Source organism: Scyliorhinus torazame, chromosome 16 (assembly GCF_047496885.1).
Source record: "Scyliorhinus torazame isolate Kashiwa2021f chromosome 16, sScyTor2.1, whole genome shotgun sequence".
NCBI classification, from domain to species: Eukaryota; Metazoa; Chordata; class Chondrichthyes; order Carcharhiniformes; family Scyliorhinidae; genus Scyliorhinus; species Scyliorhinus torazame.
The window spans coordinates 8007274-8028733 of NC_092722.1; the positions used below are offsets into that span (position 1 = coordinate 8007274).

The 21460-nt window shown below is 45.3% G+C and overlaps 1 protein-coding gene across 13 annotated transcripts in view; it reads right to left on the reverse strand.

The window, feature by feature from the left end:
- Window positions 1-9734: 9734 nt before the first annotated feature.
- Window positions 9735-21460, reverse strand: part of kif1b (kinesin family member 1B) — a 231679-nt gene continuing 219953 nt past the window's right edge. For all 13 annotated transcript variants that reach the window (XM_072477876.1, XM_072477878.1, XM_072477875.1 and 10 more), the window contains 4 exons: window positions 21216-21365; window positions 20896-21088; window positions 18822-18940; window positions 9735-16125 (listed from right to left, as the gene is read on the reverse strand). In XM_072477876.1, coding sequence (XP_072333977.1) covers window positions 16083-16125; window positions 18822-18940; window positions 20896-21088; window positions 21216-21365 — 505 coding nt within the window. In that variant the 3' untranslated portion in view covers window positions 9735-16082. The remainder of the gene's footprint in view (window positions 16126-18821; window positions 18941-20895; window positions 21089-21215; window positions 21366-21460) is intronic.

Below are 21460 nucleotides of genomic sequence, written 5' to 3' on the forward strand. Positions count from 1 at the left end.
AGGACGCCTTGGGCAGGAACATTGGGAGAAACTGACCACAAACAGAAAACCTCTGCAGGACATTCTTGACCGTCTGCACCCTCCCTGCTAACGAAGGTAGGAGGGCATGCCACCTCTTCAGATCCCCTTCCACCCCCTCCACCAAGCCGCCAGATTCCATTTATACATCATGGTCCAATCATGAGCCACCTGAATACCCAAATACCTGATAAAAGCAATTCCTGAGGATTCTCCACCACACCCAACACCTCTCCCATCACCCACGGCACCTTCCCATGCAATCGCAGAAGGTGTAACACCTGCCCCGTTACCTCTTCCATGCTTAACATCCCAGGCCCAAAACACTCATTCCAGGTTAAGCAGCGTTTCACTTACATCTCTTCTAATTTGGTCTACTGCATTCGCTGCTCCCAATGTGGTCTCCTCTATATCGGAGAGACCAAACGCAGACTGGGTGATCGCTTTGCTGAGCATCTTCGGTCTGTGCGCATTCAGGACCCCGACCTTCCCGTTGTGGTATTCGGTATTAGGGGTGGTACGGTTTACCCAGGTTGATGTTGTAAGACCATTGGTGTGGGAGGTACCTGAGACAGCAATATCATTGGTGAAGCCTGCCTGCTGGTTCTGCCCAGTAAGGTGGAGTATAATAGCCTGTGTCTCCTTCGCAGCCCCATTCTGTACCTGCGCTGCTGGGGTAACATCTCGTCCAATAAAGCCTTCAATTGTCATCCAATCTCGCTTCTGGAGTTATTGATCGAGCATCAATTTATTGGGCTAGATTTTAAAGAATGGAGCTCTGAATCAAGCCGGAGTGTCTGCAACTCAGCCCCCACGCGGCAAACTCAGCGGCAATCTTCAAACACTGGCTGGCGTGCTTCAAAGGATATCTCAGGAAGGCCACGACTGAACCTACGGAGGACCAGAAACTGCAAGTTCTCCACTCGAGGGTGAGCCCAGAGATCTACACCCTCATCGAGGATGCGGACTATTTTGAGGCCGCAATGACCCTGCTGAAAGGACACTATATTCGCCCAGTAAACCAGGTCTACACCCGACATCTGCTAGCGACGAGGTGACAAATCCCCGGGGAATCGCTGGAGGAATTCTACCGTGCGCTCCTGGTGTTAGGCAGGAACTATGACTGCCCGCAAGTTTCAGCCAGCGACCACAAGGAACCTTTGATCCGGGACGCATTCTTTGCAGGTATGCTGTCCTCCCAAATCTACCAGCGGCTGCTAGGAAAAGAGACACTAGGCCTGAAGGAAGCACGGGCCCTTGCTAGCTCTCTGGATGTGGCCTCCCGAAACGCCCGCACTTACGTACCTGACCACGCGGCGGCCTCTTGGGCAGCGTGGAACCCCCCCCCCGCGGCCGACTCCGATGCATCCCCCATCCCCCCCACAAGCTTGTGCTGCGCGACTACCAGGCAACCCCGGGGGGCCCCGCTGCTATTTTTGTGGGCAAGCCAAGCACCCCCGGCTGCGCTGCCCGGCCCGCTCCTCCACCTGCAAAAGGTGCAGCAAAAAGGGCCATTTCATGGCGGTATGCCAGGCCGGGGCGGTCGCCGCGGTCTCTGGGGGCAAACCGGGACCGCCACCCCAACCCTCTCCACGAGCCACGTACGATGGGCGCCACCATCTTCCTGTTCCAGAGCCACGTGTGGGCCCCAGGCACTGCCATCTTGTTCCCCAGGGACCACGTGCGACAGATGGGCGCCACCATCTTGGCTGGAGTCCCAGGACCCCGGTTCGGATGACCACACACCGCCCGAGGAAGACCTCCAACTTCTGCCACGACTCGCCTCGGAGACCCTGGACCAGTCTCGGCCCCAAATGCTCTCGACCGTGACGACGACCGTGCTCATCAATGGGCACGAAACATCCTGCCTGATCGACTCCGGGATCACAGAGAGCTTCATGCACCCCAGCACAATAAGGCACTGTTCTCTTCCCACCCACCCAGTTAATCAAAAAATCTCCCTGGCCTCCGGGTCTCACTCTGTAGAGATCAAAGGGCTCTGCGTAGCGAACCTCAAGTTCCAGGGAAGGGAGTTAAAAAATGTCCACCTCTACGTCCTCCCTCACCTCTGCGCTGCCATGTTCCTAGGGTTAGATTTCCAAAGTAACCTCCAGAGTTTAACTTTTAAATTCGGCGTCCCTATACCCGCCCTCACTGTCTGCAGCCTCGCGACCCTCAAGGTCGACCCGCCTTCCCTTTTTGCGAACCTCACCCCGGATTGCAAACCCGTCGCCACCCGGAGCAGACGGTACAGTGCCCAGGACCGGACCTTCATTAGGTCGGAAGTCCAGTAGTTACTGAAGGAAGGTATTATTGAGGCTAGTAACAGTCCTTGGAGAGCTCAAGTAGTGGTTGTAAAGACCGGGGAGAAGCACAGGATGGTCATCGATTATAGTCAGACCATCAACAGGTATACGCAGCTCGACGCGTACCCTCTCCCCTGCATATCTGATCTGGTCAATCAGATTGCACAATACAAGGTCTTTTCCACGGTGGATCTAAAATCCGCCTACCACCAGCTCCCCATCCATCCTAGCGACCGCAAGTATATTGCATTTGAAGCAGATGGGCGGCTCTACCACTTCCTCAGGGTTCTCTTCGGTGTCACAAATGGAGCCTCGGTCTTCCAACGGGAGCTGGACCGAATGGTTGACCGGTACGGTTTGCGGGCCACGTTTCCGTACCTCGATAACGTCACCATCTGCGGCCACGACCAGCAGGACCATGACACCAACCTCCGAAAATTCCTCCATACCGCAAAAATCCTTAATCTAACCTACAACAAGGACAAATGTGTGTTCAGCACCAACCGTCTAGCCATCCTCGGCTACGTAGTGCATGATGGAGTTATAGGCCCAGATCCCGAATGTATGCGCCCCCTTATTGAGTTTCCCCTCCCCCATTGCTCCAATGCCCTGAAACGTTGCCTGGGATTTTTTTCATATTATGCCCAGTGGGTCCCCAACTATGCGGACAAAGCCCGCCCACTAATCCAATCCACGGTTTTCCCCCCGTCGGCATCAACCACATCAAAGCGGACATTGCAAAGGCCACGATGCACGCAATCGATGAATCCCTTCCCTTCTAGTCGAGAGCGACCACCCTCAACCAAGCGGGCAGACCCGTGGCCTTCTTCTTACGGTGCTTCAGAAATCCGCCATTCCTCAGTTGAAAAGGAGGCCCAGGGCATAGTAGAAGCTGTGCGGCACTGGAGGCATTACCTGGCCGACAGAAGATTCACTCTCCTCACTGACCAACGGTCGGTTGCTTTCATGTTCGATAACGCACAGCGGGGCAAGATAAAGAACGATAAGATCTTGCAGTGGAGGATCAAACTCTCCACCTATAACTATGAGATCTTGTATCATCCCGGGAAGCTAAACGAGCCTCCTGATGCCCTATCCCGTGGCACATGTGCCAACGCACAAGTGGACCGACTCCGGGCCCTCCACGAGGACCTCTGCCACCCGGGGGTCACTCGATTCTTCCATTTCATTAAGTCCCGCAACCTGCCCTACTCCATCGAGGAGGTCAGGACCGCCACCAGGAACTGCCAAATCTGCACGGAGTGCAAGCCGCACTTCTACAGGCCAGAGAAAGCGCACCTGATAAAGGCTTCCTTTCCCTTTGAACGCCTCAGTATGGACTTCAAAGGCCCCTCCCCTCCACCGACCGCAACATGTACTTCCTGAACGTGATTGACGAGTACTCCCGGTTCCCATTCGCCATCCCCTGCCCGGACTTGACCGCAGCCACCGTCATCAAGGCCCTCCAGGGTATCTTTACACTGTTCAGTTTCCCTGCCTACATACACAGCGATAGGGGGTCCTCGTTTATGAGCGACGAACAGCGTCAATTCCTGCTCAGCAAGGGCATCGCCTCGAGCAGGACGACCAGTTACAACCCCCGGGGAAACGGACAGGTAGAGAGGGCGAACGGAACGGTCTGGAAGACCGTCCTACTGGCCCTACGGTCCAGGAATCTCCCAGTCTCCCGCTGGCAGGGAGTCCTCCCGGATGCTCTCCACTCCATCCGATCGCTGCTATGTACCACGACCAACCAGACACCTCACGAACATCTCCTCGTCTTCCCTAGGAAGTCCTCCTCCGGGACCTCGCTCCCAACCTGGCTGGCAGCTCCTGGACCCATCCTGCTCCGCAAACACGTGCGGGCGCACAAGTCGGACCCATTGGTCGAGAGGGTCCACCTCCTTCACACTAACCCTCAATACGCCTACGTGGCGTACCCTGACGGCTGACAGGATACGGTCTCCCTACGGGACCTGGCGCCCGCTGGGTCCCCACCCACACCCCAACCACCACCCCCACCCTCCCTCCCACCGCGCACCCTACAGCCACCCCCTTCCCAGGTGGATCGGTTCTCCCACTGGTCCCATCTAGGGGTGATGAAGCTGCCGAAGCCACGGTCCCGGAGACACGGATGCCCGAGCCGGCGCCTGCATCATCGCCGAGACTGCGCCGATCGCAGAGGACGACCAGGGCCCCCGACCGACTAATTGCTTCATTTTGAATGTAAATAAATACCGTAAATAGTTGCGACATGTAACGAGGCAAAACACTGTACTAATGTATACTGGGTACCACCAGAACCTGAACCTCTACCACTGTATAACGCGAGACCACCACCCCCGCCGGACTCTTTTTTTTTTAAGCAGGTGGTGAATGTGGTAGTCGGTATATTACGGTACCCAGGTTGATGCTGTAAGACCATTGGTGTGGGAGGTACCTGAGACAGCAATATCATTGGTAAAGCCTGCCTGCTGGTTCCACCCAGTAAGGCGGAGTATAAGAGCCTGTGTCTCCCTAGCAGCCCCATTCTGTACCTGCGCTGCTGGGGGAAACATCTAGTCCAATAAAGCCTTCAATTGTCTTCCAATCTCGCTTCTGGAGTTATTGATCGAGCATCACCCATTGCTTTCCATTTTAACACCAGACCCTGCTCTCATGCCCACATGCCTGTCCTTGGCCTGCTGCAATGTTCCAGTGAAATTCAACACAAACTGGAGGAACAACATCTCATCTTCTGGTTAGGCACGCTACAGCCCTCCCCGGGGCATTCACCAATACCCATAGGCATTATTCAAATCATAATGCATACAAGAGCCCATAATAGTGCAGGTCTTAGTGTACTCCAAGTGTACCCATCCTTGCAGGCAACTCTTTCATTCAGATAGCACTTAGTGGTGGCTTGTAGGCTGCTACAGGGTTATGAAGGCTTAAAATTAGTCCATATTGTGGCTCCTCACATCCTTTAGGAGCTTTTCTCCTAGTATCATGAAATATTGCACTGACTAGCCGGTAAAGCAAGTCATTGCACAGTGGAGTGGCGAAGGGTGTGATGCCCTGTGACAAAATGACCATCTGACATCCTCGAAGAATGTGCATTTTCAGATGTACAGGGCAAGGTAGGGGGTTGGAGAAGGATGAGACTGAGGGGGAGAGGAAGTGTGTGGCTTCAATCAGCATACTAATAAAGTGACAAATTTAGAAAATCATCAGCATTACGGTATTCTAGTACAGCAGCATGAAACAAGCATGATTTGTAATAGCCTGGATTTTGCAGACCCTGCTGAGCAAATGCTCGCTGTTCATTAAACTTGCCCACAGACTCTGAGCTTTTTCCATTTGAACCCAAGATTACGCCAGAGAAAAACAGTGCAGTTTCTTCTCCAGGGAATTTGCATCCTGTGTGAAGAGGGCAACAATAATTGGACTGAAGAATCCAGAGACATGCAGAGTATAAATCAAGAAGTGCAAATTAGAATTTCTAATTTAAAAATAAATAAATTTAGAGTACCCAATTCATTTTTGCCAATTAAGGGGCAATTTAGCGTGGCCAATCTACCTAACCTGCATATCTTTGGGTTGTGGGGGCAAGACCCATGGAAACACAGGGAGAATGTGCCAACTCCACACGGTCAGTGACCCAGAGCCGGGATCGAACCTGGGATCTCGGCGCCATGAGGCAGCAGGGCTAATAGAATTTCTAATTCAATGACAAATCATGGACAGAGAATGAAATGAAATAAAAAGAAAAATTGGGTTAAGAGCAGAAAATAAGGCCAATAGAAAAGGTAAAACAGATTTAAAAAACCCTCCAATAATAATTAGTATATTAAAGAATGAGACTCCACACTTGCAAAATTCACTTTCAGTACAAGGGAGGTTGTTTGGCACCATGTTGTTAAAAATTCAGTTACATTTGGACGGCCAAACCCTTAATCTTTCTGGTGTGTTTAGTGGGTATCAGTCACGCAAGTACCACAAATGTATGCTTTTCTGTGCAATTAACAAGTCTCCAGGCAAGAGAGGAACAGGGCAACTGCACGTGTGCAAGTATAGGAAGTTTATGCCGATTTAGTCAACAATGAGCACTGATAGATTTTCTGTTATTTTTACTGCAAAATGTGGGCCACTATGCTTATAAAAGATATTCCCCTTTACCTAGGTCTATGTGAAGCCATTGTAGACATCTGTACCCATTTCAATCGCATTCTTAAATGTAAGCAGCCGTTCAAGTTTATCAAGCAATAATATCAGCAAAATATTTCTATTTTTCCATCCCAGTTTCCTCTGAATACTCCAGAATACAATCGTGAAGACCTGGACACGTGCTAATTCTTAAGATGTTGAAGAAGTTTTAAAGGTTCAAAATAAAAAGGCAAAACTATTAATTACTAATTGTTCTTTTGAAATAGTCCCTCGATACACAGGCACAAAGCGAGTAATATAAATAGTCACTCTAGTGTTACATTTCAAAGGTGCATAGTGAATGGTCACTTCTTAAATTATGGGCAAGATCATTCTTATTCAAATTGACTGACGATTGAAGTGGGGGAATCCTGGTTTCACATTGCAGAGCATATTGCATGGAGCTGGACAATGACCTCATCTCTATCCACAAAGGTTAAGGAGGAAGGACGTTACTCAAATAACTTGCATTGAATCTTGTTATTTGCTCCAAGTCCAACAGTTAGCTGAAGGACCAGTATGTTGGACTGCTTTCCAATGTCCCACCCAATTTCTTCAAAAGCTCTCTGAAGACTACCAAAATGAAAAGTAAAGTCGTATTTACATAACACGTGGGCAGCACGCTAGCATAGTGGTTAGCACAATTGCTTCACTGCGCCAAGGTCCCAGGTTCGATTCCGGCTTGGGTCACTGTCTGTGCGGAGTCTGCACGTCCTCCCCGTGTGTGCGTGGGTTTCCTCCCACAGTCCAAAGATGTGCAGGTTAGGTGGGTTGGTGATAAATTGCCCTTAGTGTCCAAAATTGCCCTTAGTGTTGGGTGGGGTTACTGGGTTATGGGGATAGGGTGGGGGTGTTGACCTTGGGTAGGGTGCTCTTCCCAAGAGCCGGTGCAGACTCGATGGGCCGAATGGCCTCCTTCCGCACTGTAAATTCTATGATGATCTATGATGATGATGACTGCAATGCCGCAAATGCTTCAGATAATGGGGAGGCAATGATGTAGTGGTATTTTCACTAAAATGCTCTGGAGTATCCAGGTTTGAATCCCAACATGGCAGGCGATGAAGTTTGAATAAAAATCTGGATTAAGAAGCCTAATGATGATTATGAAACCATTGTTAATTGTTTTTAAAAAATCAACTGGTTCACTAATGTCCTTTCGGGAAGGAAATCTGCCGTCCTTACCTGGTCTGCCCTACACGCGACTCCAGATTCACAGCAATGCACTCCAAGTGCAATTAGGGACGGGCAATAAATGCTGGCCCAGCCCACACCGCCCACTTACCATGAAATAAATAAAGTTACTTCGCAGTGCACTGGATTGTGAGATCAAATGAGAGTTATTTTCATAGAACAACAGTGCAGGAGGTGGCCATCCGAGTCTGTACTGACACTCCGAAAGAGCACCTTTACCTAGACCCACTCCCCCGCCCCCTCCTCATAGAAATGTAATTCATCAACTGTCAAGCAATTTGAGACTTCTTGAGTGGCGCAAAATCAATGCAAGTTGTTTCTTTTTTGTGCAGATTCATTGCAATGTTTGTCCTCCACATTATTTTTGTAAGCTGAAGCCCACGTAAACCTGTGAATTGAAATATGGGGAGGAGTACATTAAATAAAAGAATGTGGAAATCAGAACACTTTGTATCTCCAGCTTGGGTGCAAATTTGTACAGTTCATTGATATTTAATGCTACCTTCTGTGTGTGCAGGGGAATGCCTTCCATCGTATTTTCCTTCAGTCCCAGTTTTAATCCATAATATTTCACATCAAAACCATTAAACATTTAGGAGCCAGATGTTCTGAGGAAGATCAAGCAGCAGTATTCTACCAAAACCAATGCCCAGTTAATGGGAAAGGCTATTAACCAAAAAATGTTAATGCTGCTTCTCTCGCCACAGACACTGCCTGACCTGCAGAATATATCCAGCATTTTCTGTTTTTAATTTAGTCCAGTTAATCGGTTTATTTTCAGTGGTGCTGACTGAAGGAATCTTGGCCAAAACACCAAGAGAACTTTTTATTCTTTAAAAAAATACAACTGGATCTTATCCAAAGGATAGAAGTTCTAACAATTCTGTCTGCTCTCAGTATTACACTGGAGCGAGCTCCACGTTGGTGTGTTTTAGTTTTAAAAAATAAATAAATTTAAGTACCCAATTATTTTCCAATCTCCAATTAAGGGGCAATTTAGGGTGGCCAGTCCACCTACCCTGCACATTTTTGGGTTGTGGGGGTGAAACCCATTCAGACCTGGGGAGAATGTGCAAACTCCACACAGTGACCCGGAGCTGGGATCAAACCTGGGCCCTCAGCGCCATGAGGCAGCAGTGCTAACCACTGCGCCACCGTGTGTTTTAGTTTTAAAGGAGAGCTAGACCCACAATCTACTAATTAAATGTAAAAGCAATACGCAAACAAAATGATACAAACAGCATTAAGCCAGTTTATTGTATTAGATCATTTTGTAATAGACAAGGATGTATGGCACACTATTAATTTATGAAAGTCTTGAATCTAATTATTGTAAAACATTCTGTGGGCAGCACGGTGGCGCAGTGAGTAGCACTGCAGTCTCACGGCGCCGAGGTCCCAGGTTTGATCCCAGCTCTGGGTCACTGTCCGTGTGGAGTTTGCACATTCTCCCCGTGTTTGCGTGGGTTTTGCCCCCACAACCCAAAGATGTGCAGGGTAGGTGGATTGAACACGCTAAATTGCCCCTTAATTGGGAAAAATGAATTGGGTACTCTAAATTTATTTTAAAAAAATTGAAACATTCTGTAACAATATCTAGTTTAATGCGACATTGTAATTAACCTGCCATTAAACAAAAATCCATTTTTGAAGTAGCACTCGAGCACATCAGCTAAACTGACAACATCAGTGCAACAGTGGAAGGGCTACATTGTCCAAAGTGCCATCTTTCGAACGAGGCGTTGAATTGAAGCACGTCTGCTTGATGTAGAAAACGCCACAGCCTACTTTTTGAAGACCAGGGAGTTCTCAGACTGTCCTGGAAAATATTAGCTCCTCAACCATTAAATACCCATGAACATGTTATTAATGTTGTTGTTGCGTGTAGGACTTCGCTGTGTACTCTTCCAGCTCCGGATTTGCCCAAAGAACAATATCTACACTTTAAAAGTAATCAGTTGGTTGTGAAATATACTTCAATCAGTTATTTGTTTTTAGTGTTATAAGAAGTAGAAATAAAAACAAGACCAGTTTATTTTGCTTATGCTCCGGTTGTACCTTTATTGTTACCTCATTCACTAAACAGTTCAGTGGTGCAGGTTAACATACACAGAATTAGATATCTGCATTACACGTCTATGCTATACAGCAAATGGATTATAATTAGTACAAATAAATGAAATATTTACATTTTTTAAGTCTTTATACCTCAAGCTTGGTTCAACACATATTTACAAAATAAAAATTATGAATGTGTAGCCACCCTGACGAAATAAATAATGTACAATGTTGATGCACTCCTCTGAAGGGACTGGTGTTGATAGGAAGCACATTAAATCAATCCCAACTAAAACTACTCTTAAACTACAATGGATTGTGGTTAACCAGCCACAACAGACCAAATTAAAATTAGAAAAACACGCAGGTAAATTCCTGATTACCAGCACATTCAGTAAACCTACGGAAAGCAGCTCCAGTATCTCTCCCTTAAATGGCAAATACCCACTAATCTTTTCTTTTGAGGGAGACCGTATAACTCGTCAATTTATGTATAAGTTCCTCGCGCAATCAAATCTACAAAATAATCCAATCTCAGCAGTGATTCCCATAAACGTACGGGAAGCTTCGGCGCAGCTGAAATATTAAGAGTGGGTTTGATCGTCAGATTTACCACTTTCAAATTTATATGCACAAATGCTCTAAAATAAAAAAATAAAAAATCATGTTAAGTTACTATAGCACAGCACCAGAGTACTTGCAGTCTGGATGATCCAGAAAACAGAAAACCCAACTGTTAGAATACTGTAACCCTACTCTGCACCTTTACCTTCTTCACAAAACGTATCCGGTCTCTCTCAAAACAAGTGGTTGTAGTTTCATATCCCAATGTGCAGTACTGGCGAAAGGGCTCTTATGCTGAGAAAATGTACAATGTCCCACAGCAAATTTCAATCCCTTCCTAAACAATTACTTCTTAAAAGGTGTGCAATTCACTGCAAACAATTCATACAAAATAAACAGTGCACCCGCTAAAAATTACACAGAAGCTAGAAATGAGAGGGGGGGGGGAACCTTTGCTCTGATAAATCCATGATTATATGCTTAACAGGTGACCAGCAGCCCAGCGCTGGATGGGTTTTGGAGGGGCTTTGCGAAGACTATGTCCAAGGTGGTGAACGCCCGGGTCAAGCCGAGCTGGGGATTGGCATTATTTGGGGTATCGGCCGAGCCGGGAGTGCAGGAGGCGAAAGAGGCCGGTATTCTGGCCTTTGCGTCCCTGGTAGCCCGGCGGAGGATTTTGCTACTATGGAAAGATGCAAAGCTCCCTAGTGTGGAAGCTGGGATCAATGACATGGCAGGGTTCATCAAGCTGGAGAGGATAAAGTTTGCCTTGCGAGGGTCTGTGCAGGGGTTCTCCAGGCGGTGGCAACCGTTCCTAGACTATCTCGCAGAGCGTTAGGAGGAGGTCAGCAGCAGCCCAAGGGCCGGGGGGGGGGGGGGTTCTTTTGGGGTGGCATTTGGGTGAAGGTGTTTTTTTTCCCCTATTTGTGTCTAAATGTTATATGGGGGGTTATTGTACATGGGGGGGAAATCCAATGTATAATTTCTGATTGTTGTGTTCTTGTTTCTTTCTTTTTGTGGGGGGGGGGGGGGGGGGGGGTTTGTTGAAGAATTTGAATAAATATATTTTTAAAAAAAAAACATGTGAACAGCAGAAACTGCATTTACAATTTGAAAGAGTCAATAAAAAGAGATAGTGACACACAAGTATTACAATGTTAATTTTAAAAGACGCTCAGTATTAAAGTAAAAGAATTTCCAGTGCATTAGTTCTGTGGATTCGACATGCTCAGGTGAACAGATATTTACAGATCCACCTGGATTTCTTTTCTTGCACGATTCATCAGCACTGAAGGGCGAATAATTTTTTTTTTTGGAGCAACTTCTGCTGCATTGTGTCCTTTAATTTGGCAAATCTGAGGGGTTAACAACTTTGGGTCTCGGTTTATTTATTTGAGATCTGGTACGAGAAAAAAAAAAAATCTGCTTATAAAAATGCGAACATTATTTCTCCCAACTGTAGAGAGGGCTGACTCTCAGATAGGATTAACGCTATGTTTTCATGTGATTTCTTACCAAGGTCAGTTTCAGCTTAAGGTTTCGAGATTTAAACAAAGTGTGAATTTTACTTCCCATACCATTTTAGACTCAAGTATTTACCTTGTTAAAGAAAATGACAAGTAAAACCTATCAGGTAACAATTTATATTTTAAACAAAGCAATTCTTCAGTTACACCCTCATCATACTAAACTGTATATTATGCTTTGAAGAGATCCAGGGTTTTGTTTTGTCTATTATTAGGCTGGCATTAAAAGATGTATCTTTTAATAATCAGTGCTGCTTAAATTGTGACATTGCTGGAAACGAGATATTAAAAGTGCAAGATGTGCAAATATCTTTTGGTATCTAATGTGGGAAGCAAAGACTTCAAGCTTTCCCCATCGGAATCCTTCATTATACCATCATCTAGCTATAAACTTAATCCAAGAATCTGCATCTACCGTGATAACTTTATTTCAGCTTAAATACACTACAACGATTTCAAATGTCTGGTACTATAAAAATGACCGAGCCTTATTTTTTTCAGATAGCGAAGCATTAGCTGACCAGTGTATGGTTCGCTAAGTCCCACTAAAACTATACAAACTGCCCATGCTCCGGAGGTTGTCTGGCCTCTGGCATGACCCATTTCCCCGTGTGCTCTGCAAGTTGGCTGACTTCAGGTACACATCGTAATGGTTCTACCGGGCATACATATTTAACCTCACATTTTTGTGAGACAAAACGTGAACATGATCACAGCCATACTACAAGTGGATAGCAGATAATAAATAGCGGCGGCTCCATCTGTCGTCAGATATTTTGAGTGCACCTGCCGGCTTATGAATAGCCATCAGTTTTTAGTTTAGATTCAGCTTCTATATCCAAGAAGTTCAAAAACAAAAGTGGTACTTTATCAATACTCTAGCTTTGTCGAATAGAATGCAAGTCAAATGGCAAAATATAGCTGAGTTGTGTTTAAGTAAAAATGGTACATCTGCATAGTCCAACAACATTAAAAGCCATGCAGCTTGATAAGGGATTAACTCAAGAGTTAACTCATCTGCTGTCATTTATAAGTGGTTGATTATATTATGCAAACTATAACCTCTGTAGTCTAATATACTGGGCTTCTTACACTATAAAGCTATAGTTTAACTGGTCTTTGGTACGTGTACTTTCACACAAGTACAGACTACGATCTGTGGGTTTGCTAGCCTCAGTCATGTCCTCCACTCTTTTTAAATGGGTCTCCTTGGTGAACGTTTTTTTAAAAAATGCACTTAAGAATAAAATTAGATGTTGATCCACAACAGTTATATCTAAACGGATCTATGCATTTGATAAATATTGTTTGCTATTTGGTTACCTAGGTTTGCAGATACAAGGTTGCATCCAATGTTATCATATTATGATAGCGTGAGATGTAATGTTAAGTTATAGCCACTAACTAGGCACATGAACATGTATTTACCTTAAACTCTACAATTTGTTTCCACATACATTTCCTAAACACTTGTTCAGGTTAAACTTTAAAATAGAAATCAGTTGAGGGCAGAGCAAATCAAGTTGGGATTTTAAGGAATAGGATTGGTGCGAATGATTGGTATTCCAGTTTTAGCACTCTAGTCTATTTGAGTTGTTCAGAGCAAAGATTAGACATTTCTTCCCTCTCATTTCGTAGCACTGCTCCTTCTGCAATAAAATGAAACTGTAAACAGTACACTAATCAAACATTATCACTGAAATTCTCACTTTTGATTTGCTGAACCAGCTTTCATCCTGGTTAACTCCTATAGCAAACAATTCAAGCATCAGTATGGTTCTCTGTCGCGTTAAGACTATTAATGCCTCTCACATCTCCACTCCACAAATCAGCGCTGGTTAGCACGTCAAGCAGCTTAAAGTCTCCTGGTAACTATTTAGTGGATAAACTGCCAGAATATCCAGTAGATAACTCCACTAGGATCCCACTTGATCAAGCTCTACTTATGCATATCATGGTCATCCGTTATTGGCAAGAAAAAGTGCATATATACTGTAAAAATAAATCTGCAGCGATGCCAAGTTATCTCTGCTGGGTTGGTAAGCGTGGCCTGATCTCTACTGCTCGTGATCACAGAAGGTCTGTGAGCATCATCGAATTTCACTTCACGTTCGTTATTAGCGGAAATGATTTTCCATTACACACCACTTTACTGGCTGCTATAATGCATTAGAAATACACGTTTCTTGTGTAGCAGTATGTGAAAACAACTAGAGGGAAAAGTTCTACAATGAATGGAGGTTTCCAAAGGAAGCCTGTGTTATCTTCAGGGACCAGGTGGAATAGATCAAGGACAAAACTACAATTAGCGAAATGCTTCCTCTGTGCTCAAGTTTGGCAAAACCCTAAATGATTGCCAATAATATCCTAAATGTATTAACTTTTTTTTTTTATAAGTAAACAGTTTGCTTGTGATCACATACCATTCTTTTTTCACTATATGCCTCCATATATCACCGTGCAGTTAGTCAATATTTTCTTAAATGATTAAATACCCTCAATATCATTTGTCTCAATCGTCCTGGAGTTATACAAATTGGTGCATTTGATTTTGGCTAGAAGATGACATTTTTAAGACAATAAACTCAAAACTACTGAAAAATACTGACATGTAAACAGGGTTATGACCAGCTTGTGTTATACCTGCTTTGCTGGAAGGGACAAACCATTTGGCAAGGGACATTTCAGCACACACCTTTAGCGATGCATCAGTGACAGTCAAGATACAAAATGGATTGCCAAAAATTTAAAATCGTTTTCCACGTGTGTAACTTCAGGGAATGGCGGCCAATTAAATCCTAGTCCCTTCCAAAAACCTGTTCCTAGTTGAACGGTTGAGACTGAAACACGTTAAAGATGACCTCAGGATGGGATGTTCAGAGGGTTGCCTCAATATCTGCACTTTAACTGCTGCAGTAAGCTGACTGCTACAGTCACTGGTGTGAATACTGGACTGGCGGGTTTTACTTTTCTTGTGTGTTACTTTCTAAATCGCACCTTGGTTTTAAAATAGCAACTTTAGCTGCACGTTATCTGAAAGACAAAGGCCAGCAACTAGAAGGGCCGCGACATAGTGGATTCCAAGGCAATTTTATTTCTAATGCATCTGGGTTGGAGGCAGGAATCCAGCACGGTGCAGGATTTGCAGAGTATTTTCAGCTCTCCATCTGGGTCAGCAACCATGTGGAATTACCTGACCGTGGGTCAGCTATGCTTGGGCATTGTTCCCGATTGATGGTAATTACATTGCAAGGAAGTATTTATCACTGAAATAATGCAAGTATCCTGGTCACTTCACCTGAAGGTGAGGAGCCAAGCCTGGAAAGGGAAAGTCCAGCACCAACTGCTTTTTACCTGAAGATAAGATGATGGAATGTGGACAAACTTGCGCCTCTGAATATGCATGCAAACAGAAGGTAGATATTTAGGATAGGGGCCAGCCCAACCACTGCACCATGTGCCTGGAAAAGCAGCGTCCTACCCAGGTTGCTTTCCCCTTTGGGTCGTCCCGCTACACCATTTGCTCGCGAACCCGCCATTCAAAGTGGGACTGCTTTCATGATCGACTAGTTTCCCTGCCAACTGAATACGTGGAAGGCACGTATTTCCTCAGAATGAGCTTCACTCCAACTCCACATTTAACAATCCAGCAAAGTTCGTGGCTGCTGCGATCACAAGATCTTCTGTCAGCCGTGCCATTCTAGAATACTGGAGATTACCGTGCGAGATGTTCCAGAACATACAATCTGTTCCTGAAGGCATGTACTCTCCTTAAGCCATCCCCCACCAGAAGAAAGCAGCCTGAATTTCTCATTCCCGCCTCATCTTACGGCTATGAGCCCCCCCCCCCCCCCCCCCAACCAACCACCGAGGGCCAACTGCAGTTACCCTGCAAATAAAAAGCTACAGTTTGACAGGAAGCACGGACAAGGACATTCTACAGACACGCGAAGGAAGCGACAATGGAAAAAAAAAAAGGTGCTGAGAATCGTGCACACACTCGACTATTTTACAACATGCTACTACGAGACCTGGAATGGATGTAAAAGAAAAGAAAAAAAACAGCAGTATTTTGGTAACTAGGAAAAGAAACGGCGCTCAGATAGGGAGTTAAGCCACGTGTACATGAGAAACCATCAAGAATCACAAAAGGTTAAGAGCAACACTCGCCCATTCGAAAGGCAAGTCAGAATTACTACTTCATTTCTTGCTTTCGGTGAAATGTTTTCTTTTATATCGTTTGTTGCCCTGACCGTCTCCTGGCGAGTTTTGACCTAGAAAGGCAAAAACAGAATTCATAACTGAAAAACATGAATACGTGAAGTCACCAATCGATACGATAATTGCAAAACTGCCACGCAGCATTAAAATACCCCAAGGTGCTTCACAGCAGCATTACCAAACAAAACTAAACACTGAGCCACATAACTTTATAATTAAATGTGAATAAAATCATTCAGGGTAATGTAAATAAAGATTTATCAATTTACACTAAAAGCTTCATCAAAGAGTAGGTATTAAGGAGGCTCTTAGAGGAAGGTGGAAAGTGAGGAGAGAGCTGGACAGGCTTAGGGAGGGAACACCAGAGTTCAGGTCCGAGAAATCTGAAGGTATTTAATTATTGAAAAAATATTTGGCACAGCTCAAAATACTACAATGTAATTATTATAATCCGTAATCCAAAAGTAGACCAATTCAAGTTTGCACTTCTTGTGATATTTTCTTTTTCTTTTTTATAAATTTAGAGTACCCAATTCATTTTTCCAATTAAGGGGCAATTTAGCGTGGCCAATCCACCTACCCTGCACATCTTTGAGTTGAGGGGGCGAAACCCACGCAAACACGGGGAGAATGTACAAATTCCGCTCGGACAGTGACCCAGAGCCGGGATCGAACCTGGGACCTCAGCGCCGTGAGACTGCAGTGCTACCACCGTGCTGCCCTCAACTTTGCTATTTCAATCTCAGTTTGCTGCAAACTGCTCAGTGGACCCACACCCACCAGAACCTTAACCTATTCCACACATTTCAGATAAAAGCAAAGAGTCATCCAGACTCGAAACCTTAACTCCCTCCTCTCTCCACAGATGCGGTCAGACCTGCTGGGATTATCCAGCATTTTCTGTTTTCGTTCCATACATTTCAGTTTGACCTTTTAGGGCTCATCACTTTGGTACGGGGGTCATCGAACTGCAATGCTGAAAGGACAATGCACTGACTCAATGAATTAAGCACATGCGAGCCCAGTTGGATTTGATGGCTTGAGATTCAGTTTTTGTGAATACAAAGTGTACAGCCTCAGTGGAAAAATTACAACTGACAAAGACAAAGTGAGCTACAGCCATCCTTTGCATTCTTTTTTGCTGCCTTGAAGGAGACACTTTCACAAACCAAGGACACTTAAGTGATTCGAACACACGACCTGTTAATTCCATTTTGTACAGTAACACTCCGAAGACAATATCATCTATAATATCAGTGCTATTTTGGCAATTACATTTTTTAAATGAATGCTGGGCATTAAAGGGTATGGTGCAATGAGGCCTTATAAATAACCATTTATTTATGGACTGGCACTTTCTAACTATTTCTAAATTCTGATTAAGTGCAGAAGTAGCCAGTGCACAATCAAGCGATACCGAAGTGAAAGACCGAACAAATTGATAATTACGCCTGCATATTTTAAAATGAATTCCAAAATATGGTCACGAATAGATCTAAATAGAAAAGATACTGAAATATACAGTAAAGACAGAGCGAAATAGAACTACTTTTAAAAAAAATATAAATTTAGTGTATCCAATTTATTTTTTACAATTAAGGGGCAATTTAGTGTGGCCAATCCACCTACCCTGCACATCTTTGGGTTGTGAGGGCGAAACCCATGCAAACACGGGGAGAATGTGCAAACTCCACACGAACAGTGACCCAGAGCCAGGATCGAACCTGGGACCTCGGCGCCGTGAGGCAGCAGTGCGAACCCTCTGCACCACCGTGCTGTCCTGAAATAGCACGATTATTTTCATAGAATTTACAATGCAGAAGGAGGCCATTCGGCCCATCGAGTCTGCACCGGCTCTTTGAAAGAGCACCCTACCCAAGCCCACACCTCCACCCTATCCCCATAACCCAGTAACCCCACTCAACATTAAGGGCAATTTTGGACACTAAGGGCAATTTATCGTGGCCAATCCACCTAACCTGCACATCTTTGGACTGTGGGAGGAAACCGGAGCACCCGGAGGAAACCCACACGCACACACGGGGAGAACGTGCAGACTCCGCACAGACAGTGACCCAAGCCGGGAATCAAACCTGGGACCCTGGAGCTGTGAAGCAATTGTGCTAACCACCATGCTGCTCTATTATTGTCCCATAAAACATTCCCCAACATCCTTATCCTTCCCATTCCTCAATCAACCAATAGAAAATAGAGGAAACATAGTGAGCGAGGGGATCAAACATCAGTTATAAATAATAAACCCAGGGATCGCCATTTTAACAATCCTTATTCAATCAGTCACACGTCATCCCGACTTTCACTGTCCCTTCATCGTCACTCGGTTAAAATCCTGGAACTTTCTCCCTCCTCTCAGCACAGCACACACACAGGACACTGGCTGACCATCACCTCAACGGCAACAAACGCTGGCCTCGCTAGCGCCACCCCCCCCCATGAATGCAAAAGATCTCTTGCAGCACTAGCATGGTCACTGACCCTGCTCAACAAGATTACCAATAACAGACAACGAAAGAAAGGAAGGATTAAGTCAATTACAGCTCTTGTAGCAATTTGACTTTTAGAAGGCGCTGACTGACTAAATTGCATCTTTCTGAATTAAAATGAAAATGTGTTCATTCGGGTGTGCTTCTAGTGATGTCTTCTGCATCTCCATGAAGGTGCTCCAGGATATTTAGTGCAGGAACAGGGTTGAGAGGAGGTCTTACTGAAAGGTAAGTGACAAATGTACCTGATTGAGCCAGCCAGCAGTGGGTTGAAAGCATACAACCAGTCATACATCTCTTTGTCATTGCTTGCTTGCAGGAGTATCCCACGATGCTTTGTGCACACGGCAAAAGTGTTAGACGTCTGTGCCAAAAAATAAAACAAACAAATGGTTATTTACTGGGGCTCGCGAGACCAGAGTGTTTTTGGCACCTTTCACTTCCACCCGTGAAATAAGAATGTTGCATTCCTCCCCCCCCCCCCGAATATATAAAATGCCAATTCTTGTTTTTCCACTTATTAAGGGGCAATTTGGCGTGGCCAATTCACCTACCTTGCACATCTTTGGGTTGTGGGGGTGAGACCCACGCCGACATGGGGGGGAATGTGCAAACTCCCCACGGACAGTGACCCGGGATCGATCCCGGGTCCTCGGCGCCATGAGGCAGCAGCGCTAACCACTGCCGCCTTCGAGTGTTGCATTCCTAATGGAATAATGGAAAGTGTTCCTTTGCTGTCAATTTTAACCTTTTCTATTTCTCTCCAGCAGGGTCCTGCATCTACTCCCAGATGCAGTCCTACATGCAGTGGTGCCCAGCTAAGTGGCCAATGTCTATGGGCCTTGATGACGTGGTAGAGGATTTACGTACGAAGATACAAATTAGCGGGAGGAGTCCACTCGGCCCCTCGAGCCTGCGCCGCCATTCAATAAGTTCACAGAGGTTCTGATTGTGTCCTCTACTCCACTGTCTTGCCTACCCCTGATAACCTTGGATTCCTTTGTTAACCAAGAATGTATCTACCTCTGTCGTAAAGATATTCGATGATCCTGTCTTGACCTCTCTCTGGGGAAGAGAGTTCCAAAGACCTTTCAGAAAAAAAAAATCTTCTCACCTCCATCTTAAATGGAGGACCCCTTATTTTTTTTAAACTGTCCCCCCTTGTCTGGGTCTCTCCCACAGGGGGAAAAAACCTTTCAGCATCCCCCCTGTCAAGTCCCCATAGGATCTTGTATGTTTTAATAAGATCACCTCTTTTGTTTCTAAACTCCAATGGATACAGGCTCAGCCTGTCCAACCTTTTCTCATAAAATGACCCCCCAATTGCAGGTATCAGTCGCGTGAAGCTTCTCTGAACTGCTTCTAATGCATTTATATCCTTTCTTCAATAAGGAGACCAAAACTGTACACAGTACTCCAGATGTGGCCTCACCAATACTCTATACAACTGTAGCAAAACATCCCTACTTTTATATTCTATTCCCCTTGCAATGAAGGACAAAATCCATTTGCCTTCCTAACTATTTGCTGCACCTGCATACGGACTTTTCCTGATCTGGGGCACCCTGATCCTCTGTACCTCAGTTCTGTAATCTCGATTTGAATAATGCGTTGCTTTTCTATTCTTCCTGTCAAAATGGACAGGTTCACATTTTCCCACATTATACTCCATCTGTCAAATTTGTTGCCCATTCACTTAACCCAAGTCCCTTTGCAGATTCCCGATGTCCTCCTCACAACTTGCTTTCCTACGTGGATTTGACTAACAAGCTGACTCTGCCCCCATCTGACGTCCAGACAAATGCAGCTTCGAGCACGCGTCATTGGATAGCGATCAGAACTTGGCCTCCCTAGACCACAGACTGTTGCTTCTTACTGGCACCATAGCCAAGGTCGACTATAACCCAACCCAGCACAGATGCGGGGTCAGACCAGAGACCCCCTGATCTATACGTCCGCATCACAACTTTACACGCGGTCTTTAACAACCAAGTCTTCAAATGGCTTTATTTGGAACGTCTTACATAGCTGTAGAATTTAATGCATGTTTTAATTACACACTTCAGTAGATTATAACATGAGCATTAAAGTATAAATGGAATATGAGGAGCACTGGATTATCAAAGTACACAAATGCCTAAAGTTGGAGCGAAGTATCTCAGAAAACCAGCAGTCAGCATCATCAGGGAATTAGCGCTGAATCCATATTGCTAGGTATAGTCAGTGGATATGAGAGGCGACGATATATATTGCGCCAGAACAAATTGTGTTTTGCTTGGCAAAAAGGTGCACAAATAAGCAACGCAGTGATTCACTGACCTTTAGCATTGCCTGTTGATCCTCACTGTACTCCACCCGAGCTGTGGACAGATTCAGAATGCCTCTTTCTACGGGGTCTTTATCGCTATTGTAGATAAACACATACGGGCGACGGATTGCAACATAATGCTTCACCCAAGAATTAGATTGTGGTTCCATGAAATGCAGATATCCTTTCTTTGACACAACAGGTCTGGAGCACATGAAAAGAAACACAGGCATAAAAACAGTCAAATCCAATTGGGGTAGCATTTACAAAGTGTTGGCGCTTTGGAACAGGTTGGAAGAAATCAATTGGGGATCTAGCAAGGAGCTCTTACCCAGTCCTAATCTCCTCAATGTCAGGAAGCAGGTTCAGGAATTCGTGCTTCCCCGCTCTGGCTAGGTACGAAGTCTCTACTCGAGAAACCATGGGGAAGCCATCAAACTCCATGCACGGACTAGAAGACCTAGAGATGGCCTCAGGGGTCCTGCAATATGAACACAGTTTTAGCTTACCAAGAAGCACGGGCCGAAATACACTCACCTGAAACTGCCCACAATGCACCCTGGAGCTTAATCATTA